General features: G+C 46.4%; 1 protein-coding gene across 1 annotated transcript in view; it reads left to right on the forward strand.

The window, feature by feature from the left end:
- Positions 1 to 15,311, forward strand: part of Khdrbs2 (KH RNA binding domain containing, signal transduction associated 2) — a 380,292-nt gene that overhangs the window by 214,729 nt on the left and 150,252 nt on the right. Inside the window, exons 7-8 of the mRNA XM_033756843.1 lie at positions 8,186 to 8,313; positions 12,161 to 12,359. Coding sequence (XP_033612734.1) covers positions 8,186 to 8,313; positions 12,161 to 12,359 — 327 coding nt within the window. The remainder of the gene's footprint in view (positions 1 to 8,185; positions 8,314 to 12,160; positions 12,360 to 15,311) is intronic.

The following is a 15,311-nucleotide window of genomic DNA, read 5'->3' on the forward strand; positions in this document are numbered from 1 at the left end:
GGATGGTTAATGGTGTGTGGTTTGCTAAGTGCGGGAACATGGCGAGGCATCAAGAACTGTGAAGCCCTTTCCTGCTGCAGCCGCAGCTCACACCCTACAGTGGCATGGAGCTGTGCGACAGAGAAAGGCGTAAAACTCCGAAACACCATCATTCTGCTCAAGAGGCTGCCATTACTTTTTCTATCTAGTTATTGGCATTTTCTTTTCGTTGCTTTCATTCTTTTCTCTTATTGGCAAGGAACTACACACAATGAGGTAGCTTAGAGGGCGACTTATTTCAGTATGAGTTTGCAAAAAATTGCTATATGAATAGGTGCACAGCACCTTTCCGTGCGTGCCTGAGTGCCAGTCTCTCGTACTCTGACATGGGGGTAGAAAGTGACATTTCAGTAACTGCTCCCTTCAGCGTCACCAGAGTCTTCCTGTTGATCAGACCTTGTGATGCACTCAGGGAATACTTGGCTGGGTCATTATGACTGCCTTCCTGTTTCCAGAAGTGGAAATGACTTTTTAAGAACAAATTAGTAAGAACGAAAACCTTGTGTCTGCTTTCTGACCTTCACTGTCTTGTGGACGACTGTGGCCTCTTCTGCTGTGGACCCCAGTCCCGTGATGCTGTCCTGAACCTGTCACACAGCTGCCTCTGACCTGCCCTGTGGGAGTGCTCGCGGCTCGGTCCCCGGGCCAGAGTGCTGTCCACGCAGCCAGCCGAGCTGCCCCAGGGAAGCCCACTCACCGTACACCGGCCCTGCCACCTCACGCGCACTTGAGAACCCACCAACTTGCTCTTTCTTGTCTCTTAGTTGACCTTTCTCTTTTTGATCCATAGAGGCCTTCATGTAAAAGTGTATGTTTTCTGTTTATGATTGCTATATTTATGTCTTTTGCCTTCATTTTTCCTTAATCAGGGCTCTTAAAGAGTTGCATCTCTGGACTGGGGATTTAGCCCAGTGGCACTGTGCCTGCCTTGCAAGCACAAAGTCCTCAGTTCGATCCCTGGTACCAGGAAAAAAAAGAAAGAGTTGCATCTCTGATTGAAACACACGCTACCCTCACAAGGCTACACCGGAACAATTCCCAGTTCAAAAGACTCTGTGGACAACTCTGTTTGCCTTGTTAAGCCAGGGAGACAAGAGCGCGACTCACCCTGCCATCCTTTCCTGCCTCAGTGACAGCACCACAGTCTGGTCAGCTGCACAAAGCAGAAGTCTAGCAGTCAACTTCAAGTCTGCCTTTTTCCTTCTCACTCATACATAGCCTGCCAATAATTTCTGCCACCTCTGTCAGTTTCACCTCCGAATTTCCCTGCAGTTACCGCTTGTTCTCCCTCCTTCCCATGCCAGGACAGTAGTGAGGCCTCACGGGCGCTGCCTGTGTCTCGTCTCCTCCTTGCCCCACTCCAGCCCACTTCTCTGTAGCAGCCACGGCGTCCCCGAAAGATGTGAACATGGTCATTTCGCCACCAAGGTTAATGCTCCTTGGGCTTATTTAGAATAAACCAGGAAGGGCCACTCAAGCTGGGCTTTCGTCCTCATCTGACCCTGACCCTCTCCCTGCTCCTGCCTGCAGGCCCATGCTGGCCCTGTCCCTTCATGTGCTCAGTGCTTCCCTCTCCCTCCCTGCCTGCAGGCCCATGCTGGCCCTGTCCCTTCGTGGAGAGGGCAGCTCTGGGCTCCTCCCTTCCACCTGCATTGGAGTCCAAGGGCCCAGGGCCGGGGTCTGCACGACCCCTTCGGGGAGGATACGGCTGAATCCCAGCCTGCAGGCTGCGTGGAGAGGGCAGCTCTGGGCTCCTCCCTTCCACCTGCATTGGAGTCCAAGGGCCCAGGGCCGGGGTCTGCACGACCCCTTCGGGGAGGATACGGCTGAATCCCAGCCTGCAGGCTGCACCCTTGCTTCTCCAGGGTTACCACTGTGAACCGATATCTCGCTGCTCGGTTTTCTGTGCTCAGTGCTTCCCTCGCCACGTGAGCACTTCTTTGGTTATCATTCCCTCAGGGCTAGGACAAGCTGTCCATAAACAGGCATGCTTGTCTCTGCTGTATGTTGACGTTAATGTATGTAATACTGTATCTCCTCAAAGGAAAGTGATGAGTCCGATTGTCCTAGGTTCTCTGGAAACCCTGTTCTTTGCAGTGATGATTGTTAGTATGAGCCTGTTCTGTATTCTAATCTTTGGAGGTTTGATGAAAAATACAGTAAAATTTTACAAATTATTATGGTAAAAGTCGCATTGCCATTACTGCCCTCAGAACACTTCGCCTGTCCTTGAACACACTTCTCACATTTTTCCTGCCACTTTCGGAGGCAGCCGTGGAATTTCCCCCTGGGGGTGTCAATAGTCGATCCGCGCTGGTTACCTCCATGCCCTGACTTGCCTCCGAACACTTACCTTTCCTGGTCATTTGGACTTTGCGGAGAGTCAGAGGTCACCGCGTGTCAGATTCGAGGCACACGGTGGAAAGGACTCACTAGTGTTCCACAACTGCCGCTCCTGTGGAAGGCACTCGGCAGCAGCTCCGATTTTGAATCACACCTTGTTGAAGATGTGAAAGAGGACTTCCGGAACCGCTTTGGAGAGTAAGAAGACTGGAGGGCTGAGTGTGTTTGAGGCAAGGAGCGATGTTTTCAGGGAGATTGCTGGCAAAATGTCTTCACTTTAAGAAATTTTTTAAAATGTAAGACTTTCCTTTTTTTCCTTGTACCTGATGTACCAGAATCCTACCTTTACGCTCTGGGCAGGAGGGCATCTCGACATGCTTCATGCAGCATCTGGAAATGAGAACAACTACAGTTCCTTGAGCAACCTCCACCTCCTCCCTCTCCTCCCACCTGGATGGTAAAGAGTCCAGGTGCAGCTTTAGTCACAGCACAGGAATCTCGCAGCTGGGCTTGGATCCTGGACTTTGTGGGACAGTTCCACAGCCACTTTCTCAGAATCGGGATTTGTAGAGTGAACTTTAAAAAGGTACAGGGAGAGAGAAGGGCCTGAATACCAGCTGCTGATGCCATGCCCTTGTAGTAAGGACTCGACAGACATAAGCAGCTTGGTACACAGGCTGGATGGTCTTAAAGAACCTGAGTGGGGAGAGATTCTAAGAGCAGGTGCTGTGGTTGTTTTGGAGGATGTGGGGTTGGATTGGGAAAGACAGCTGAGGCCAAACAGGAGCCCGGTGAGGAAGGTGAATTCCGTGGTTGCTGACATTGTCCAGCAGTCTCTTGCAGTCCACCGTCTGCAGAGTGCAGACTGTGACCGATTCCGGCCCCTGCTGTGGGTGGCGGTCATGAGGGGCGGGCGGACGACAGCTGCCTGAGGCTCTGGAGGAAAAGCCACGCAGAGGGCCTGAGAAAGCTTGGAGTGGACAAATGCCCCCCCCAGAGGACAGGTACAGTTTTGCCGATGACCCTGCCTCGGGCCTCTGGAACCAAGAATCCGGGTCTTCCCTGCCTGGAGCTTTACCTCTGCCATAAGAACAACAACATAAGGTCCATCTGGACACGGAGTTTCATGTGCCAGTAGCAAAATGGAAGAAAGTAAGCCCTTCCAAGAACAGTGCAGGCTTCCACATGCAATCCTTTCTGTCTTACTCTAGAAAGTTTTAGAGAGTAAGTGATATGATTTTAATAATGACAGGGGAAAAGACAAAACATTCTTCAGTAACAGAAGTTTTCATCACCATCAATTCACGATATAAAGTCCACAACACTTTTATTTTGTATACTCAACCTCCTGGGATGAGTAAGTTTCATAAAATCTTTATATAAACGGTATGCAGAGTCAGTCCCTGAGCAGATTCTTAGTCAATCTTAATTGAGTCTTCACTGACCATACTGTGGTCATGATGCTCCTGGTCCTGAGTCTTGGCTAATGTAACCCTCTGTTAGCTCTGAGCCTAAACTGCTCTGCTCAGTGCTGCCCACTACAGCACTGGCTGTTTTCTGAAATGGCTCCTTTTGCTGCCCGTTACAACTCAGTCACAAGTCAGATGCTGGCACAGGGTGCACGCTTTCTCTCTTACTACTCTGGTCAAAGTGCCCTAACCTAACTGCAGGGATCAAGGAATCTTTGTCGTGTCCCCAGAGGACTGAGACTGTATTTCCTTTTTCTCTGATGTCGTCTGGCCGTCTTGGCACTGGCAAAGCTGAGTCACTTGTCACCAGGGCTTCTAATCACAGTTTTAAATATGTGGCACCAGTGGCCCTGGAGTCTCAGCAGAAGGGAATTGGCAGGAAAATGGTCTCACTGTGCCCCGGGTATCCCGCCTGCACCTGTCATTAGCTGGCATCCAAATGCATGTGAAATAATCTTCCCAATTTGTATTTGGGCAAAATCCAAGCAGAACAGGTGCACAGGAGTGTACGCAACAGAGAAATTGTGCATATACATTAAGTATGCAGACTGTGAGCATAAGTGCTTTCTAGGGTCATCCAAACATCGTGTGCTCTGAGCACGCAGTGTGTGTCCTGTTCATATGGTATGCCATTGCTGTGGGGGCGCTTGGTCAGAGGCCAAAAGGAAGACTCGTGAACTTCATGGAAAGTGTTTCCTGCAGGAAATTCATTTTGCCATGGGTAAAAGGAACGTACAAAGCAGACTGAATAACTGTGTTGCTATGTCACATCATAAACCTGAAAAACTTATTTTAGTAGCAAATAGCCCAAAAATGTTGAACATTACAGAGAAAATAAAATAAAATTCGGCACTCTTCCTGCCGTGTGCAGTCTCTCCTACCTACTGCAGAGGCGCAGACAACAGCTTTTGCGTCGTTTCCACCAGTCCTCTGTGCCTGCAAAACTGTCCTCAACTCCAACTCAGGGTGTGGTGTGTGACTGCCCGCCTTCGTTAGTTCTTAAGTGAAGTGTTGGAAAATAGTTGGGCAACTTACGCATGTTTTTCTTAAAAATACGGCTTCTTTCTTTTGATAATCGGTTTAATACTCAGCCTGTCTGGAACCCACTCTTAGCAGGAGAGTGGCAAGTGGACCGATTTGATCATGGTACACAGTGTGCTGCCTGGAACGGGACCCACCAGCGCTAGCACGAAGGGGTTTGCCAAAGCCCTCACTCAGCTTTTTGATCATGGGAAGTAGATTTTGTCACCACTCTCTATGTTGATGTAGGGCTTCCAAGAGCAGATGCCAATATGGGTATAAGAGGAAAATGGTCTTGGGACAAAAATTGAGAGAGCCAAGGAAGGCCAGAGACCCCTCCCAGCCCAATGGAAAGAGGTGGGCGCCTGTAGGACCCTCAATGGAGTTTAAAGGTGACTCAGCAGCCATAACAGAGCTGTGAAGCATAGAGTGAGGCCATGTTTCCAGGAAAGGACCTATTTTGGCACCCAAACACCTTTGGTTGTCAGCCAAGAGAAGCTCTTGGGTAGTGTGGTCTTGGGAGCACTAAGATTTCAGAGCAAACCAATTGAGTTCTTTGGTCAATTGAACCTGCAATATTGGTCTGCACTGTTTTTGCCACCACAGCTTGGAAGAGAACCCATTAAAGCAGAGTGTTTTCCACTAAGCTGGTAAGAATTTGATTATTAACAGTAGTAATTTTGCTTATGTCAAAGAGTAACAATATTCAGTGTCAAATATTCCTGTGAATGAGAGTGGCAGAATCTTTCCAGATTGCTGCTGACAGATTGCTATCTAGGAGGTGAATTCCATTGCAGTTGTGTTGGCAAGCTCAGAGCAAAGAGATCCAAGCAGTGCTATGGTCCTAGGCTATGATATTCACATTTGCTGACTTCCCACTAAGGCTGCTCCTTCTCCGAGGAATACAGGTGCCATGCATGCCCCAGCAGGCTGCAGGACAGACCGGTCAGGGCTGTATCTGAAGTGTGTCTGTCTCCTGCTGCACACGGACTTCTCCGTGGTGCCTGACTAGTTTGGTGGATCTTACTCAAAATAAATTATCCCCATACATAGTGGCTTGGAGCACCCATTTCACTGATTCTCCTGGTTCTGGAGTTTCCCAGGTGGTTTTTCTGTCTGGCCTGGAATGTCTTCACTCCCCTGCGTGGGGATCCGATGCCGTGGTGGGGAGGGCCAGCGTGGCCGCAGTCCATCTCACGCGATCTCTTCATTCCATGAAGCCAGCTCGGACTTCGTCAGCCAGTTGCTTAGGGTTCCCAGAGACAAGAAAGCACAAGTGCCCATCCACAAGCATTTCTCCGGGCTTTTCTTCCGTCATTTGTTCTAATCGTCTTGTGAGCCGACACAGATCACGTGGCCAGTCTGGAGTCTGCATGCTGGGAGCTGCAGGGAATCAGGAAGCCCCAAACCAGTTGGGAATCACTGTTCCACCCATCCGCTTAGCACAGTGCTCTCTGTCCGCTTCCTCCTCTCCTCCCTCCTCTTCTTCTTTTGATTTTTCTTCTTTCATCTGTTTTATGATTATAATGAGAGAGACTGCATCTGCACACGAATACTTCCTGCTTCAGGTATAAACTATACTTTAAGTTACATTATATACAGTGAATGTATATGCAATTTGTTAAACATTTTCATGCCTTCAGTATTACCAACAATGTCGGTCTGTATCTTTGTGTAATTCCTAAGGACTTTGAGTGAATAAGTGTATTCCTCAGAGAAGAAGCTATGAATACTTCCTTTAGAGTCAGTAGTAGTAGTACATGAGGTTTTGGGGACTGGGGTTTCTGTTGATGGCGGCAGCTGGTCGTTTCACTCGGTAGTAGCAATTTATTATGTTCCTGATCCCAATTAAATAATGTACATGTATCTCTTCAGTGCACTCGAGGCTGACTGTGGAAGTGAGGAGGTAGAAACTGAATAATGCATGGCTTGTTAGGAACTGTACCGTTTAGGGTTTGCCTCTTTTGTCAGCCGTGTTGAGCCTATTATCGCTATAATCCAGTGCTGAAGAGGGTAAATATGAAAGCAACAGGTTAAGAAGAAAATGACGCTTTGGAGCAATGACCAGTTGTGCTTATGATCGGGGGCACTTCTGCAGCATGGGTAAAATGTGCACTAGGAATTTTTGCAGGTGGACGCTTCCCCATGGGTCTCCAGGAAGGAGCGTGTCTTTGTGCGTGGTCTTTGTTTACTGCTGAGATGCATGCATGCAGTACCTGAGGAACTAAATGGGCCTTGGTCATTGGAGATGACACACAGCTTTTTATCCTCAGCTTGGCCTCAAATAACATGCAAATATGTCCAGTCTCAATGCCTCAGCCTCTGGACTGATTTCAGTTAAACATAGATTTAGAGAGGAATGATAGATCAGATTGACCACTTAAAACACATAGTAACTCAGCTTTGTAATGTTATACTAGGGAAGTGTGTGTGTGTGTGTGTGTGTGTGTGTGTGTGCAAAAGGAGAAACAGACATGACTGGTCCTTTGTTTTTGTTTTTGTTTCTGGTAATGGGAATCGAACTCAGTACCTTGCACTTGCCAGGTAGTTTTGGCTTCATTGAGCCGCAGCACAGCCCTTTTCTTGCTAAAGGGAGCCTTTGCCCGAAGTGACTCAGAGCCTCTCTTTGGCACAGTTAAATGGCTAATGTAGCTCCACACTGATGCAGTTTGAAGACAGCCTCTTCAGCTGAGACTGAGTCGCTGGTTGTTACTGAGAAAGTCCCTTTCTGCTGCTGCTGTCCAGATTCATAGTCCCCATTCTGAAGTGTGCGCAAAGCCTTGATTTTCAATGCTGTGAGATGGGCTCTTTGGCGGGATCCTAGTTACCCTCTTGCCCGAAGTTGGGCAATGTTATTATACATTTTTATGATTTTAATACATGCTCAACCTCTGCACTGGGCCTTGAAATTTTCCCTTTTCGGTTTATACATTGGGAGCCGTTTAAAAACCCTACATTCAGTTATAATCTACATAGATCCATCCAACTATGTTCTTTGCCAATAATCCCCATGACCAAAATGCATCCCAACCTCTCATTCTACCTTGCAGCCTCCCTTTCTCCCTAACTCCCTAAGTGATACTTCAGGGAATCTAATGTGATGCTCTACAGAGTATTTCCTTGATGACAGAAGCAATATCAATTTCTATATATGTAGAAATTCAAAGTATGTATACTTCTATGTATCAGCTCAGATGTTTCACACAAGATGCAGAAAAACAAGATTTATCTTCTCATTGTGTAGGGTTTTTGTTTTTTAGCTGTAAGAACTTCATGTCCGTTGTTAACTCCTCGGGCTGTATTTTTTCTTCTAGGACTACAATGATGAAATTCGTCAGGAGCAGCTCCGTGAACTGTCTTACTTGAATGGCTCGGAGGATTCTGGGCGTGGCAGAGGGGTCAGAGGCAGAGGGATCAGAACAGCTCCTACAGCTCCTTCCAGGTACCTTAACTCCTGCTTCAAAGGAATCAGCAGCAAAGGGCGATCAATGACGGGCATCTGCTGTTCCGCTCTATGTCTCTACGTCAGGATCACAACTAGGAATCAAAGCATCAGCCACAAGGCCCCCACCACAATTGAAACAGTAACAACAAGTCCCATGCAGAACACAACATATTCCCCTATGCAAACTTCCCACACTTTCCTAGGAGTGGCTGCCGCTTATAAGTGAGAAGCTGAGATACCCGAGGTATGTGAGATTTTCCTTAAGCTCACACAGGCAGCCTGACTCTGGAATTCTCAGTCTGAGTTCTTAGAAACCCAAGCAGCCTGCCAAAGTGAGGAACTGGGCTGAGACTCCACTCTCCTCTCACCCTCAGGGTTAGGATAAATAGATGCACAAATGTTCTCCTCCTTAAACCAGGATAACCTACCTGGAGGGAGATCTATACACGTCCCCTATGCCCGAAGATGCCTTGAACATATTTAATCTTTGAAGGTGGAGGTACATAGACAGATGTAAGCCGTACAAGTATCACCAGCCAGGAAAGCCAGAAGACCATGTCGTGCACTGCCAGTGACAGAGGTACACAGAGCGCAGCTGCACTCAGTCCTCAGTGGTCAGAGTGAATCCTATTGGATTCTGTTTACTTTCCAACTACATTGGAACCTTTCTCTGTTAGAATTTGTTTTGTAGGATTCTGAATTTGTCAAGCTTTCAACGGAAAACAGGCATCGGTTTGTTAAAAGTTAGAACAAAAATAAAGGCGGCCAGGGATTTAGCTCAGTGGTTCCGCCACCTGCCTCACAAGCACAAGGTCCCGAGTTCGATCCCTGGTACCAAAAACAACAACAACAACAAAAATAAAAAACAAAAATAAATAACACTCATAGCCTTCAGACAGACTATGACTCACTTGTTCTGCTCACTCTACCATTGTCAGCCTTTACATCTCTAAAGGACACAGATATTGAGCAATATTTCACACATGGTGAAAACTTATCTTGAGATGCTAAGATAGCCTGTGGATTTAATTTATATCTCAAATTTTAGCCTAAATATTTTCAGCCACCACTGTCAAAATATCACTGATTTTTAACAGTTAAACCATACATATTTCAGAAAGTTCCACAATGGTGAGAAATGGGTTCAGAATAATTAATTTCCAAGATATCAAGCCTCATTGACTCTAGAGTGCCAGTGAACCTGGGAACCACCCACCAGCCTGCATGCATCACTTAATTTAAATTTCTTGCCAAGCCGGTCACACAGCAGTTCTCAGCTATGATAGGAGCTGTAGAATGAGGTACACAGAGTACACGTCAAGTACCCCAGGTGACACAAGCAACCCACAGAGCTTGGGAAACTGTAGGAATAGTTACATTTTTCCTTTAACTTGATCCTTCACCTAACCTTAGTTGATGATGACATTAGTCGCTCAGCAGGCTAGGAGCCAGTTGCTTCGTCTTGAGCCGCCTTCTTCTCTGACCTCAAATTGACATGAATTGAAGTGAGCTTTAACATCTAATCTGACTCCCCGTGTCCTCAAGGGCTGCTCACTTGTGCCAGAGCAGCCCTCTAGAGTCAATGAGGCTTCCTGCTTCTGGAGACTAATTTGACAGGCCTGGAATTGGGAATTTTTAGAAGATCCTCAAGTAACCCTAATATACAGGCAAGTGGTAGAACTTATGATTGCCACAGGCCTAAGGTAGGACACAGCATGTTGTTGTGGAGTGAAAGCCATCGTTAGAATGATAGACTGCAGGTTATCCACGACAAAAGGGAAGAAGATCAAAGACAGAACTTGGAAACACCCACATTCCAAGGGGGTCCCGAGACTAGAAGCTAGTGGAGTGGGCTAAGAACTAAGAAGGAGGAAAGAGGAGGCGTGGGGAAACGCATGACAGTCCAAACAAACCACTTCCGGATGAGAGTCTGCCTTCAGGGAGAAGCTGCAGAGTCCTGGGAATGCAGAGTCCAGGGCAGTTGTGGGCAGACAGGAGGAGACCGGGCGATCTCAGTTTCCACACAGGGGTAAAAGCAAGAACCAGGCCGGTTACGCTGGGTTCGGGGCTAAATGGGAGGAAAGATTTAAGCACAGTGTTCTTTGAAGAAGTCAGGAAAACAAAGGAAAGAATACCAAATCTACAGATTCAGCCCCAGACAGGGTTCTAAATTAAGCGATGTGAATCTTTAACAGGACAGAGCTCCAGGGTCAATGTTCCGGGAACAGACAGAGTGAGTGTTCAGGAATCATAGGCCAGACTCAGAAGAAAGGCTCACTGGGGCCGGGCCGTGACGGATGATGAAGGAGTAAGATGAAAGACTAGAGTTGATAGGAGCAGCTCTGTGTGAATTTACAGTGGAAAGAACTGTTATACACTCAGATCTGCATTCCATCCATCAGAAAAATATACTTCAGGCCTAGATAATTAAAATATTTACTAAATTATTCAGTGGTATAACCACATAATTGAATTGATTTATATGTCACTAAAACCTGGACACTTCTGAGAGTATTAAAATACCAAACTGAGCAGCGGCTCAGACAGAATTGCAAAGGCTGGCTTCACATTCATCTTGCTTTTGAGGTCAGAGGTAGGTGCTGGGAGGGCTGGTGAAGGTGGGGTTGGTAGTGGCCCCTTCTCAGAACTCTGCGCTGTGTGTGTATGACAATGAAGAACACTGTATTCTGAGCTGGTGCATGTGAACCCAAGGCTGGATCTCGGGTTCTTCTGTATCCTCAGGTCTAGGAAACTGTTCTACACAAATTAGCTCTCTGTTCTCTGATAAGGTTTCTGTTCTGTAGCTCTCTAATCTATTTTAAAAATTCTAAAAGCCTTACCAGCATTCTTACTCCTCACTTCTAAAAGTTCATTTTCTCCAAGGAAGAGCCAGCTGGCTGCTATTCACAGCAGAAGGCATAGCCTACGTCCCATATGTGGGCGCAGCCCGCGAGATTGTTGACATCCTAGCGGTCATCATTTTCCCAAAGCTTTAGTGTTCTTGCTGAAAGCACGGCTTTCGGGAGGCCAACCTTTCAGATGTAATAAAAAGTGAAATAACCATGCATTTGCCCAAAGATTTCAGACAAACACTCACCTTTCTAAAGGCCTCAGAATACCATAAAAGTCTGCAACCATTTGATCTCGCTCTTTTAGTGCAGGTTACTTTTGTGTCAGAGTATTCAGTCTGTTCCTTTTATTGTGGAATAGTAATGCATTGCACTAGCACCATAGTAACCATATGAAAATGCCTTACGTGTGTGATTGCACAGCTCGGGGTTACACGCATGCTGGACATCAGTAACAATGGAATCGTGATTGCAAGTGACCTCAGGTGTAAGCTGCTATTAAGCAGGATGATATCAAGGTGCGCAGTGCACATCTTTTCAAAGTGAACACAGCTTGTTGTTTTCTAAGAGACAACATAGTACATCACTGTCAGCAACCCCAGCGGGAAGGCAGCCATACTGAACCTACTTTCTAAATGGTGCGCTGACTTCTACGGCCAGGGACGAATGTGCTGATTTGGTTGTTCTTGGCAAATTAGGGTATAATCAAAGTGGGTATGTGCTTTCTGGCTTTTTTTTTTTTTTTACTTAGGCATTTTAGTTATGTAATAGAAAATAGCAATGCTTTCTACGCTTTCCATGAGAATAAGTCGTAGTATTTGCAGTATACACCTTCTTATGGAGATCAAACACTCTACATTTTAAATAATCTAAAACACGCAGGCACGTACACATGCACAACTTTGGATTTCTCCCGGTGTGTGAAAGCTGTGAGATGAGAATTTTACCTGCTGAAGCTCTCTTTTCGTCTCATCTGAATGTGGCCTTTCTCCTAGGGGCCGCGGGGGTGCCGTTCCGCCTCCCCCACCTCCCGGACGAGGTGTCCTCACCCCTCGAGGGACCACTGTGACCCGTGGAGCTCTGCCAGTGCCCCCCATAGCGAGAGGGGTCCCCACCCCTCGAGCCCGGGGGGCACCAACAGTGCCCGGATACAGGGCACCCCCGCCTCCTGCCCACGAGGCTTATGAAGAATACGTAAGTACCCCGAAACCGGTTGCGAGCAAGAGGTAAATGACTGGTTATGAAACTAAGCCCCGAAACATCCATGTGCTGGGCCTACAGGAGGTGACGTTTTTGCGGAAAACAAATGTCACGTGCAGCAGAATTTAAGAAGCCCGTTTATACTCCAACGCTTTAAGAAAAGCTTTCACTGCAATTGCCGTTGCTACCTACGCCACTGTAACAGCTCCTTTTCATGTCAGCCTATCCTGAGGTTTTCTTATATCTGAAGGGTTCACATTAGAAATGATTATAAACATAATGTGATTTTCATATATTCAGAGAAATCTCCCGAGACATGACAAAGACGAGAATAAATCGCAGAAATACATGATAAATATAAACTTAGCAATGAGGTCAGGCCAGATGACTGGCCTGTCACTTACCCTTACTCTTTCATTGTTTAAAAGATATGGGATAAGCATAGAACCAAGACATCTAGAATAAGCAGAAGAAATGTAGCATCTCTGATAGCCCCCTGTCCCATCCAGGGAACCTTTCTTTGCATTCTATATCCAGGCACCCCTGCGCCCTTACTTTAGGTGTCCGTGTTCCCTAGGGACAACATTCTAGGCCTTGTGTCCACTCTCCTACCAGACTCTGAAACTTGAAGAGGGAGTACGTTCTGTGATTGTATAATCACAGGAAGTGTAAATGCGAAGTCAGACTGATGTAGCCAGATCCCTTTCCTGTGAGCCTTCTTCTGCCCTCACCCACTTCAGCATTGCCACTTTCTGGCCCAAGTGTTGTTTCCGTCCACCACTGACAGCACTCTGTCTTCTTGAATGTCTTCTCTGAGTTATTGCTCAATAAATACAAACTCCTCGAGGACAGGGGCTGTCATGCTGGACACTCAAAGTATAAATGTGTTGTGGCCTGGCTAATAACCAGTCCAAACTTAATCCTGATAAAAAGTGAACGTAACTGACAGCCACCAAGAGTGTCAGTGCTCAGTATACGTTACTTACTAGAGATCTTGTCGTTGTTCAAACATGAAATATTTGCTGAAATCTGCAAGAGGGAAGAAAAATTAACTACAAAACTCCAGTTCTACTGGAACAAATGAAATATGTCCATTCAGTATCTTTTATGTATCAGGCATTGATATCAAATCTTTAGACAATATTACAAATTCAAGCAGAAAATTTACTCTGTCCTGTAAATGAGTAGGACTAACTCTGGCTCTGCCCCTCTTGCCTGAGACATAATATTTGCAAAATGAATACTGTTAAATGAATGAATTAAAAATCAACAAAAGGAAAGTGGATCATTTATAATCTCTGAGGAATCTTTTGACTTCATAAACCTTAGGGTTCCTACCTCTATTTGTCTTCCATATATAAATTTAAACAGAACATTTTTATAAAAGTTAAAAATGAAAAAAAACATTTCTAGTAACAGAGATAAACTTTGTTATTAATCATATAATTTATATGGCACATATGGAAGTTTGAAACACAAACATAATTGCGATACAGAATTGTAGTCTGCCATGTACAGTCCAGTTTACAGTGAACCAATCCCTGGAATACAGTGTAAATAAGAGTTGGCCACAAAAGCATAAAGATCTTATGCAAACGTGGGTGAAAAGGTTTTATTTGTAATGCAGAAATCTAAAAAAGGGGTTGTTCTTTAGAAAAAGAAAATCCTAAGGTCATGTAATCTGAATTTTTAAATTTACATTTTAAAGCATCCTTTCTTTCTTATTCATTCACTCAGTTATGTGGACCCTGTGTCTAGACTCTGTTCTGAGGTCCTACAGACTTAAGTAGCTATCAGATGAAGTGTGGGTTTCGAAGGCTTCAGTCTTGGAGGAAGGAGGCAGGAAGCAAATGCATATAAATGAAGCAGGCAGCTGGGTGGAAGTCAGTGCTGGGACAGAGAAGGAGGGCGGAGCAGTCTGGGAACTGGTCTGGAGTGGGAGCTGTCCAGGACAGGAAACGCATAGGTGGAGTGGGGTCCAGGCTGAAGAGCTGCCTCTACAGTGGCATCACTAGTAGAGGAAACAGCAGCTAGAAATGCCTGAAATGGAAAGTGCCTCAAATATTCGGGGTCAGCCAGCCAGGAGACTAGAGCTGGAGCAGAAGAGTGAGGAGAGGTGGTGAATAAGTTCAAAGGGCGGGATCAACTCACCGCGGTGCAGGCTTTGAGCAGAGAAGTGCTGCGGTCAGGTTGATATGGTAGAAGGCTTCCTTTACCTGACTCATGGAGAAAAGACCGTGGGGATGGAGGTGGGCACAGCAGAAACAGGGACATGGTGACTCCCTTCAGTGTCCTCCACTGACTGATGGCGGTGAAGGGTGAGAAGTGGCCTGGCTCTAAGTGCCCTGCAGGTTATCAGTCAAGATTGCTGACAGATAAGTTACGGCCATGTCCAGATGTTCCCCCAAAGCCTCATGCAGTCATGGAGGTTGGGGGTGCTGGGGGAACTGGATCTACAGTGTGTGGTGCCAGGATCAAGCTGTGATTACTGAATCAGTCCCCAGATTGGTTTGGTATAGCTCAGGCTAGGAGTAAGGGTGTGAGTGCTACACCTGCCCTAAGGTGGGGAGTGTGAATAAAATATGAAGGACAGAAAGAGGCTACTGTGCTCACACCTGCCTGCCTGCTGTGGACTGTTTCTCCTCTACGATGCCTCTCTGCCATGCTTGACTATGGACTGAAACCTCTACAAACTGTGAGCCAAATAAACCTTTCCTCTGCTAACTTTGGATGTCAGGTATTTTGTCTCAGCAATGAAAAAAGTAACGAAGACATGGTAGACATGGAATGTGTGTGTGTGTGTGTGTGTGTGTGTGTGTGAGAGAGAGTGTGTGTGTGAGAGAGAGAGAGAGAGAGAGAGAGAGAGAGAGAGAGAGAGAGAGAGCACAGCAAAGAATGGCTTGGGAGGGGCCAGGGATTTAGCTCAACAGTGCCACCACCTCTCTC

This window comes from Fukomys damarensis, unplaced genomic scaffold (genome assembly GCF_012274545.1).
Source record: "Fukomys damarensis isolate Sample0158 unplaced genomic scaffold, DMR_v1.0_HiC HiC_scaffold_27, whole genome shotgun sequence".
Taxonomy (NCBI): Eukaryota; Metazoa; Chordata; class Mammalia; order Rodentia; family Bathyergidae; genus Fukomys; species Fukomys damarensis.